The sequence below is a fragment of the Leiobunum rupestre genome, chromosome 4, assembly GCF_980474605.1.
Source record: "Leiobunum rupestre chromosome 4, qqLeiRupe1.1.hap1, whole genome shotgun sequence".
Classification (NCBI taxonomy): domain Eukaryota; kingdom Metazoa; phylum Arthropoda; class Arachnida; order Opiliones; family Sclerosomatidae; genus Leiobunum; species Leiobunum rupestre.
The window spans coordinates 22,551,446-22,562,547 of NC_143387.1; the positions used below are offsets into that span (position 1 = coordinate 22,551,446).

Below are 11,102 nucleotides of genomic sequence, written 5' to 3' on the forward strand. Positions count from 1 at the left end.
CCAGATCGAAGATGAATGCGTGTCTCCGCGACATCGAACCAAGTTCCGCCCCTTTGGAGTCTTTTTCGAATTAGCATCTTTTCTAAAATAAATCATGAAACTTTCTACTTGTAGAAAATGTCACGCGTTGAAACCGATAAAAACTGCATAAAATTGAACAAAGAAGATCCGATATAAAAACCCACTGACCGACATCTTGTCTTTGCAAAGGTTTTCAGAGTTCATAAGAGTGAAATATAAGTCATCATGGGACCATACAAGCAACCGGAAGTCAGATTCACCCAGGTTAGTTAAGCGTTTAAAAAAGGTGTCGTTGATTAAAGGTTGAACACCTGTTATTAAAATCACTGGAATATTATATCTTGTTATTATTCTTTAGAATGTTAATAGGTAATTGATTAACAATTGAAAACATGTTATTCATACCATGGAAAGATTTATAATTTATTAACATTCTCCGAACATGTTAATGGACAATTTATTAAATGTTGAAAGGGTGTTATTAAAACTATTTGAAGAATACGATTTATTAGAATTTTCACAAGTAATGGGATTAAGAACGTCCTAGATGATAATTATTATAAAGAAATCAGAAGAATTGGATAAACTGTTTTTCGTCCAAATCAAACTAGATCAATTACCGATGTGATAAGTATTGAAAAGATGACACTTACAATGTTAGTTTAATCATTGGCGCAATAAATTTAGGTTTAATTTATATTTTCTGAAAAGAGTTGCTTTCTTCATAACTCAAGTTAGAAGAGACCACCTATGGACTGTGAGAAGGATGATAAAATACGCGAAAAAGTAGATTAGTCCATAATTAAAAGGGATAATATATCTAAATCCTAAACAAATTTGAAGAAATTAAAAAACTTACTATCGGTACGAGTTATTAGTAAGTTTTTTAATTTCTTCAAATTTGTTTACGATTTAGATATATTATCCCTTTTAATTATGGACTAATCTACTTTTTCGCGTATTTTATCATTCTTCATAACTCCCCTAATTCCTGGCTGCCCCACTAAGTTTTAAAATTACGAAAATATATTAAATTACAACAACACGAGCCAACATGGCCTTACACTCACTATTACCGTTAACCTCAACACGGTTTTATGGAAAGGGGGAAACGGGAGGGAGCCACTTAAACCAGAGAGGAGATAGCTTTCCCACTCAACTTGGAAAACGTTGTTCCGAGTTTTAAGCCACTGCCACAAGCTGATGGTGTTGAACCCCACTCCCTCACTTGTTGTTATTAACAACAAAAAAAACCCAAAATGGGAACTTTTTAGATTTTCATCAACAACGAATGGCTGGACTCGATTAACGGCAAAACGTACGTGACAGTCAACCCGGCCACGGCTGAAAAAATGCACGAAATTCAGGAAGGCGACAAAGTATTAAATACGACTTAGTAATATCATTGTAAATTTAAAAACTGATTTTTAATGATATAGGAAGATGTGGACAAGGCAGTGGAAGCGGCCAAGGAAGCTTTCGAATTAGGGTCGCGATGGCGAACCATGGACGCTTCAGTCCGGGGACTCTTGCTGCACAAACTAGCCAACTTTATGGAACGGGATATCGAGTACATGGCGGTAACTAGTTAATTACGTCCAAAATCCTATTATCGAGCTATTTTTGAAATTTAATTTTAGGTAATTTCTTCCTGAATTCCGTTAAAATCTCTTTAAATTAAATTAACCGTGCGGTTTTTATTACATTTCTCGTCATTTTTTTGCTCAAAGTTTCAGCATTCGGTAATTATGAGCTAAAGTAAGTCAAAGTTTGTTTTGTACTTTCAATAAATTAATAATTTTTGAGTTAAATTTAAAATTCTTATTTAAATAGTGTGAGACAAATTTTAAATGTAATTATTAAATTGTTTTGATTTCACCCAAATTGTTTATTTCCGAATCATCGTTTTCCGGGAAAAATATGCCTTTTCACATACAATCAACCGAATTCTATTCAGTGGCGTAACGATGGTAAAAAAGAAATAGTGACAATGAAATAGCCTTCGAAAGCAATAAAATATTTTTGTCTTGGGATTTTTAACGATTTGGTATTGACTGATGAAATATAAATTAATTGGAAAAAACCTAAAAAAAAATTATTTTTAATTATTTTACCTTCCGATGCGCAGAATATTTTTCCTTGATTTTTTAACTTTGAGCGGAGCCTATTGTATTAGCGTATGCAAGAATCCTGCCGCTCTATCATATTATTGGTTCCCAAAAACTTCCGACACGAACGAAGCGTGAAAAATCGTCCTTGTACATTATTATGTAAATAAGGCACAGCTAGTGCTTCCAACCGCGTAAACATATAGATTTATTCAGGGGGTTACCGGGGGTACTTGCTCCCCCCCCCTAGGAAAAGAATGGTTGTATGTACAATTGTTTTTGTCAAGTGGGTGCCCCTCTGAGCCAAACTCCAGACAACATACCTAGTTCATAGTATTCCGAAAAACATCACATAAATATAAATTCTACAAAATAACGAAATTTAAAATTACTGTCCAATATATCAGTAAAAGTTTGGGCTAAATGTTTTTATTATTTACTAATAAGACCAGATAATATCGTTTTAATTAAGGAGAAGTGTAAAATAAGCATTACACGGCTTGATCTCCATTGTTTGAGTTAATTTAACGAAATATTTTAATTAATTTCCGTCTTATAACAGAGCCTTGATTCAATTTGCAATGGGAAAGTTTACAAAGAAGCGTTGATTGAGATGCACATGGCCATTAACACGTATCGCTACTACGCCGGCTGGGCTGATAAAGTTCACGGTAAAACCATCCCAGCCGATGGACATAATTTCGTCTATACCAGAGCCGAACCAGTTGGAATTTGCGCCCTTATCATGCCGGTATTCCACTTTCTCACTGGGTTAACGTAAGAAAGCTCACTAAATTGGTCTATTTGCTAGTGGAACTTTCCAATGTATCTTCTGGCTTTGAAACTGGCTCCCGCAATGGCGACCGGTTGCGTGGTCATCATCAAACCTGCCGAACAAACGCCACTGACTACCTTGTACTTGGCCAATCTCGCTAAGGAAGCCGGATTCCCGCCAGGGGTCATCAACGTGGTCCCAGGATTCGGAAACACTGGAGAGGAACTTTCCAAACATATGGATATCAATAAGGTTTCCTTCACCGGTTCAACGCAAGTGCGTAGCGACAGATATAATTCTAAACTCACACTAACGAGAATCAATTGGTGATCAAATCAATGATGTCTTCCGTCAGGTGGGTCAGAGAATCCAACAAATGGCTGGGGAAAGTAACAGCAAGAGGGTGACTTTGGAAACTGGTGGCAAAAGTCCATTAGTCGTGTGTTCTGATGTGGACAGTTAGTTTCTTTTTCTTACATTTTTCGTTTCATTGTTGATAATAATAGTCAATGCTAACGTTGGAATTCAGTCGAAGAAGCCGTGCATATTGCCCACTTAGCGGTCTTCTTCAATCAAGGACAAGCCTGTTGCGCCGGAACCAGAACCTACGTGCACGAAGACATTTACGATGAATTTGTAGAGAAGAGTCGAGAACTGGCTGCTAGTAGAACCATCGGAGATCCCTTCGAAGATGAAACTCTCCAAGGACCGCAGGTTAATACAGTTGCTAAAACACTAGCATCCTTGGTAAATGACGTCTAATTTAGGTAGACGAAGACCAATATAAGAAGATCCTGGACCTCATCGAATCTGGCAAAGAAGAAGGAGCGACGGTGGAATGTGGCGGCGAAGCCTTTGGTGGCGAAGGATTCTACATAAAGCCAACGGTACTTTGTTTGGAATTTTACAATACAATCCATAACATAATCAGCCTCAGAATGATACTCTATACCTATTCTCCCGACGCTTATTTATTAATGATATAGTTTTATTAACCAATGACCATCTATATCATTATATAGCTAAGGACATACAAATCTACTCGATATCTTGGTACTATTTCTGAGATAACGATGCCCGAGAAATTTGAAGCTTTTTGAAGGCTTGAAAATTGAAAGGCTTTCTACAGTAACAATGAAATATTGATTTTTGCAAAATAATGATAAATTATTGAAACGGAACACGAAACTGACTATTATATAGGTCCACTTAGCTTCTGAAAATATTTATTTTTAAATTTTGGGACATCGCCATTACAACAGACCGGCAGTAATTTTTCTAACGTAGTGCCAAGTTAACATCCGACTTGGGAATATCATTCACCTAAATTGTTCTGTGCCATACCTATTTTAATTGTGATACTTATGTTTCATTCACGCAGGTGTTCTCCAACGTTGAGGATCACATGACAATCGCCAAGGAGGAAATTTTTGGTCCGGTGCAGCAAATTCTGAAGTTTAAAACGTTGAGCGAGGCAATAGAAAGGTCTAACGATACCAAATACGGTCTGGCCGCGGGTATATTAACCAACAATATCAAAACAGCGTTGATGTTCGCGCAAGGAGTTAGAGCTGGTACAATATGGTACGCCCCTTTGATTACACAAAATGCCGGTCTTGTTATTAATATTTCATATGGACGCGCTTTAAGGGTCAACACTTACTACATCATCACCCACCAAGCGCCATTTGGAGGTTTCAAAATGTCAGGAATTGGACGAGAAGGGTAACCGAAAAGTTCACTAATATCAGGGGTGCCCAAATTTGAAATTTAATAGAGTGCTATTTTGAAGGTCGGGATCCACCTTTTTATACTAGTTATTTTTTATTATAAGATATTTTAATATATTTTCGAGATAAACATTTTGAAGGTCGAGATCGACCTTATCAAGGTCGAAATCGACATTTACTAAAGATCACCCAATTGAGTTAAACCAATAAATCTTAAGAATTTATCGTAAAAAAATTAAATCACAATAATTACTGAGACTTAAAAGTAATATTAAGAGCGAAAGTTTTTAAAGTTTGAGAACTTTAAATACAATGATTTTGACTCGACAGGTGAAGCCAGCACGGGAAAGAGCGTAGGGGAAACTTATTTATGAGATTGTTGACGGAACTTTATTGATAAAAGACTGTTCACGTTTCCTGTACGCGTTTTCCAGGGAGGGTGTAGCCTGTCATATACATATAGCTGTCTATAAATACTTTACAACTCACTTTTAGGGGAGAAGATGGACTTAAACCATTTCTGGATATAAAAACAGTAAGTTTAAATCAACAAGCAATGCTCTATTTTCCCAAAAACATAATCGTATGCTATTTTGCAGGTTGCGATTAAGATTCCTCAGAAAAATTCTTAAAATTACCATTACCACGATTGTTGATTTTTCAGCCAACAAAAATTAAAATACAACAAAATTGTAGCACTTTTTGTTTTTTAACTAACAATATGTCACGATAAATGTTCGTCGATTTTCTAACGAAACAAATCTTTGGAGGAGCCTACGCCCACCCACGTACTTGGGGATACTCCTGAGCCTCTTTATATTTAGTTTATCCAATATAACACATTTTAAGAATAATATTCCGGTGCTACGAATAGCAGTAAAATGAAATCTTTTTAGAATTGTCACTGATGATGTGTATAATTATGTTTAAGGAAGGGTCAATTAACCGCTGATTTGATAGAGAAATTTATACATGCCATGTGGTTTTGTGTTGAAGATCTTGTTATTAATAGCTTTGGAAACAGTTAAAAATAAAAAATACAACAGCTATTACACCTTAAATTAAATTCTCAAAATCCACTAACGAAATACATTAAGAGCAATGACTTTTACAACTTGTTATTATTTAATTTTCAATACGAAATTTTTCCTTAAGCGTCTTGAACCGTTCAACCGAATATCGATAAACCTCTGATAGTTCGACTGACTTCATTAAATGTGAATCTTTAAAATGTACAAACGTTTCGGTTTTCAACAGTTGACTGGAAATTCTAACCAAAAAATAATTACATTTTCTATTATGTGTTTCGAAAGAAAAGTCATTATCGAAGTAAATTCTCATTTTGCTAGATTATCATAAATGAAAGCAATTTTCACTGAACTAAATCTCATTCAGGCCAACGTTTTCACATTCAATATTTTTCGAAATTGTTTTTCCATATCTTTGGATTCTGTTCTCTACGGTTAGGAAAAAATGCCTGTTGACCCATTTTCTTATACTACCTGGTAAATACAAGTGCATTTATTTTTAAATCCTAAACCATCTAAAATTTCCAAAAGTCCCTTTAGAAAAAAAACATTTGAAATGTATTGATAATTTTCCAATTGGAATCATATTGGAAATCAATTGTTTTTTAGATAAATCAAAAATAGGATTTTTTCTATTCTTGCCCAGTAGAAATTCCCATAAAATCCCCAGTATAGTCAAATATCAAAAGGTTCTATTGCCATACAAACAAAATAAGCCTCTTCACTTTAGATGTCATCAGGTCGCTTTCATCCGCGTAAAAAAACCTTAAGCCTTATACCCATAGGAATACAATTGGTTTTCACCCAAGAGATGTCCCTGCAAGTAGACAGCCTAGCTGTAACACTAAAAACCAAATAGGTAAATCTTCACTTGTTAGTGTTTTCAAAGTTACATTCCACAATTTTTAGGCAGTTATCTCTTTTTATTGCTTAAATATATCAGGTTTTAATTAAAACCATAAGTTTATAATAATGTTAAAACTAATCCAAATATATTTTCATTATCAAATACGATCGGCGACATCTAGACGCCGGACATTAAGACGCCGGGACATTTAGGCGCCGAAAAAGAAAAATATAATTTAATTAAATAATCAAACTACAAAATGAAACTTATGAGAACCAACAGAATCATACACTAACATAGTAAGTATCGGCGCCGCGCCAGCCCCATTCTTATATTACATCGCTGGGTCTTCTTGAATCGTACCTAGTGAAATAGTGATATATGAGTGGAACTAATCTCACCCACCGGTGGTATGGTCTTTGTTACTACCCTAACCATAAAAAACCGCGAATTTAACTAACCTAACCCTAACCCGACAACGAACTTAGCTAACATAACCTAATCAAAACCTTACGAATCCTTACTTGATTAACTAACCTAACTTTTCAAACCCTCACCCGAGCTTAACTAACCTAACTAACCCATCTAATCAAACCTGAAACGACATTAACTCGGACAGAGGAAGTGTAGTGACCGATCCGTTTAAATTGCGCGAAGAACAAAGCTTGGATATGAACGGTCAATTGCAATGATTCTGATGGCGTTAGTTGGTTTCGACTTCCGGCGTTCACTCCTGTCTCCAAGCAGCCTCCTGGCCTAACCGTTCTTTCGAAATTGAAACGTCAATCTCCAGCCCCGCAAGATTCGGGCCTTTTAAGAAGCAATCAGTCGCCCAATCCCTAGTAGCAAAAAAGTGCTGGCCCAGCAATGACGAAAAGGCGCCGGGCGTTACTGCCGGGCAAGTATCAAATGGAGTGTACGGCATGACCTTCCTGGCCAACATCACGTTTTAGTGCTGGGAATGTGTTTTGGCGATTTGATAGTTGCTACCTTGTGGCCAGCAGCTGAGCCCGCATTTCTATTAGCTTTTGGCCCAGCTACGGCCATTTTCATAGTTGGTTATGGGACAGTTATGTTCATTTTTATAGTTGCTTATGGCCCAGCTATGGCCATTTTCATAGTTGCTTATGGGACAGTTATGTTCATTTTCAGAGTTGCTTATGGCCCAGCTATGACCATTTTCATAGTTGTTTATGGCCCAGCTATGGCCATTTTCATAGTTGGTTATGGCCTTTTTACATTATACTAAATGAAAAACTAGCATTTCTGAAGACGATATGTCACTGAATTTATTTTATTAAACACAAATGGTACATGATTTATGACAAATTTCATTTTTATACACATGGTTTTTTTAAACAGAAGACCTATGCTAGAAAACATTTACTTCGTGCAACCTTTTTAGGAAATCGTCATAATAAAATGATAATAAATATTCCTAGCCCTTGCTCAAAGATATTAATTCACTTAGGCGGGGGAAAATGATGATAAAATGCGAGTCGTGGCCTTATCGTGGAGTGAATTAAATCCGAGAGAGGGGGTTACATACAGGGGAAAGAAAAAAAGAAAACAAGGAGGGGGAGATTCGAATTCAGAATGGAAACCCTTTGTCGTTAATCAATCACAAAATCTTTATTTAACACTTATAACCAAAACACTACACAAAATAATAAAATTTGGGGGAAATCAGATATTATGGTTCTTTTGATTAGTAGGATAGTTAGGCCATCACTATTACTATTTATTACTTTTAAGCGGGGGATAACATGCACAATAGATAGGAAAGTCAAAACACTCTGACTAACTGGTTAATTACAAGTTTCTCTTACGGTTCTCAATAGGATCAGTTACAACTTCTTTTCGTTCTGACATTCTGATCAGCGGGGGGAAATAAAACAAACAATATACATTAAACTCTGATGACTACGATTAAAATGAAACACTACAATTATGGCTGACTACAATTAATTCTAATAACTCCAAAACTTGACAAAAATACTACAGCGAGGGGAAAAACACGAACGGCAAAATCTATTCCTAACAGTATACAACGATACAAAGTGGATATGAGCTCTCGAACTCGGGGGGGGGGGGGGGGTCTATTTTAACCTTTCCTCGAACAATAGCGAGGGACTGCACCTTTCTTAGACATTTTCTTTTTACGTTTAAACAGTTATTTCAGACTTGACCCTGGGTATTCTACAGGGGGAGGGGAACGAAATTTGGTACTTATCACTTGATTTTCTTCGTGGCTGTTCTTCGATTTACGGGATTCCGGGTTACTCAGCTTCGGGATTACGGGGTCTTCCGGATTACGCAAGACACACGCACACGCGTTTTCTTAGAGGGGCTCGACGGGGGACTTCTTGTTTCGTGATGACAGTTCCAAACTGTCCGTTCGTCTCGATTACGCCGCGGATGCCCGAATGACGGTAACTAACGAGCCGGATTACGGTACGGATGTCCGGATGACGACGACGAACTTTTTACAAGCGGCGTAGGTACTTCGGGTTTCGATCTAGAACATCTGGCTAGGCGAGGGATCGGATCTCATATCGTCGGATGCTGACTCTCGGAAGATCGGTGATCATAGGCGAATTAACTCGTTCGAGGGGACTCATGAAACGGCTCTGGTTGACTGTCCGAAGATTTAGTTTCATCGGTGGTGGCTTTTGGGGTATTGTGGAGTCTGACGGGCGAGACCGCGCATGGTTTTAGCGGACGGTCATTCCGGACTTGGGCTTCGGAAGTTCATCTCGGGTCCAGGTAGAGTTCTCTCCTCGTGGCAATGGCCGATTTCTGTCGAGAATCCAAAAACTTATCTGTCCTCTTGGGGCTCTGTCTCTTGGTTTTGTTGCGGGGATTGGGGGGCGGAGCAACTGGTGACCTCCCATTTTACGTGGGTCATTGGTGTACTTAAGACTCGTGTCTAGTCATGCGGTGGTGACGTTGTCCGATTTACGAAAGGTGCTCGGGGGGGGGGGTGCCAGAGAGTCTCGAGGTTCCTGATTTTCTGTCTCCAAGCGGAAACATCCGGGCGCCCTCTCGACAATGTGGCGACGGCCTTGGAAGCTGTTGAGGCCATGTGATTACCTATCGTTAGATATATAAAATGCCATCATTAAAACTTGGGCGCCACCCACCCTCAGGGTACGCGGGTGGGCAAAGCAATACAAAAGCTGTGGAGGCCATGTGATTTCCTATTGTTTATATATAATATACCATCCTATGCTAAAGAGTGGCCACCGCCCACCCTCAGGATACCGGGTGGGCAAACCAATAAAAAAGCTGCTTAGGCCATGTGATTTCCTATCGTTAGATAGACGGAAAGTATCAAAGGTGAAATAGGTAAGCAAAACACGACGAACATAATTCTTTTAAATTATTGAAATTAGTGGAAATATGATTTAAAGAAATTCTTAAACTGGGATTCAAATGTGTTTATTTTAGGAAATTTATATCAAACATTTGGGTAGTTTAGGCACAAAAAGTCATGTAAATTCGCCAAATCATAAAAAAAATACCCATGAATTTATTTTGCGGAAAATGGGAAATCAGTTGAAGACGCGTCAGAGCGATGATTTCATCGCAATTTTTAGGGCGTATTACAATTTTCGTGGCGTACGATATCGTACCATTCGGTGACTCTCCCTTTAAGGGGGTTGGTCGGAAGGGGTGGAAATTAATGGCACGCGTGAGGGGGCGGAAAATCTCTGGACCAACTATTAAAGTGTTCAAGGCTAAAAGTTCAAGCATGAAGTTCGAAGAGGACTTAGCGGCTCACTTGGTAAAGGCGTCGGTTTTGGAGATTACGCGGCCAGAAATCTGGGTTTGAATCCGGGTATCGCCAATAGTGTAAATTATTTTTCGCAGCTCCATCTACCGTGTAGTCGCTTTCCACGCCGACAACAGACAAACAAACAACACTTAACGACATTCCGTCCATAGCAATAGTCACACCAGGGCCGTAGCTAGAGAAAATGGCGCCAGGGGCGAGCTGCAATTTTGGCGCACCCTAATATAGTAATATGGACCAATTTTGGTGCCCCTATACCATATCGAGCACACGGCGCCCGGGGCGGCCGCCCTGGCTGCCCAGCCCTAGCTACGGCGCTGAGTCACACATAGATATATATATATATATCGATGTGGAACTAAAAAGGTGAGTTTTGGCGTTCTCCGAAATTGATCTGTGAGAATTTCAAAAGGCCACAAAAACACACCGGCAGAAGCTCAAGTTTTTTTATGTTAAAGGGAGTCTCGGCTCCCATGTTTTTCGAATGTCGGTCAATAGATGTCGCCAAAAAATAAAATCTAAACAAGTCAGTCAAGCCACAATGGGTCTTGAAACCGCGGGTCCTTCATTTAGTCATTTAGTATTGCGCTATTTGCGACCGAAAACTATCGCAACGTCTTCTTTGGTTCGCCATTGAAACTTATTTAACTGCTAAAGCAGACGTTATAAGTTTTTCCTCATCGTTATTCGAAAATTTTACTTTATAAATAATGATACTTGCATTTATAGATAATGTTTACATCGTTTGGCTTATATTTTGAGAAGATAAAAAACGTTCTTAATAATTTTAATTAGTC

At 38.1% G+C, this 11,102-nt stretch overlaps 1 protein-coding gene across 1 annotated transcript; it reads left to right on the plus strand.

The window, feature by feature from the left end:
- Nucleotides 1-218: 218 nt before the first annotated feature.
- LOC149947172 (aldehyde dehydrogenase, mitochondrial-like) lies at nucleotides 219-5,278 on the plus strand. The gene is made up of 12 exons (XM_090170618.1): nucleotides 219-285; nucleotides 1,296-1,400; nucleotides 1,461-1,601; nucleotides 2,692-2,880; nucleotides 2,941-3,180; nucleotides 3,260-3,362; nucleotides 3,434-3,618; nucleotides 3,672-3,791; nucleotides 4,286-4,488; nucleotides 4,555-4,629; nucleotides 5,130-5,169; nucleotides 5,234-5,278. The coding sequence occupies exons 1-12, from the start codon at nucleotides 247-249 to the stop codon at nucleotides 5,264-5,266; spliced, it is 1,473 nt and encodes a 490-aa protein (XP_090026744.1). The 5' UTR covers nucleotides 219-246; the 3' UTR covers nucleotides 5,267-5,278.
- Nucleotides 5,279-11,102: the final 5,824 nt, after the last annotated feature.

Bases quoted from the DNA above. Each gene is read 5' to 3' on its own strand.
- LOC149947172 (XM_090170618.1), top strand. From the start codon at position 247: ATGGGACCATACAAGCAACCGGAAGTCAGATTCACCCAG. The intron at 1,401-1,460 runs GTATTAAATACG...TTAATGATATAG, and splicing joins AAATTCAGGAAGGCGACAAA to GAAGATGTGGACAAGGCAGT. The intron at 2,881-2,940 runs GTATTCCACTTT...TCTATTTGCTAG, and splicing joins TTTGCGCCCTTATCATGCCG to TGGAACTTTCCAATGTATCT.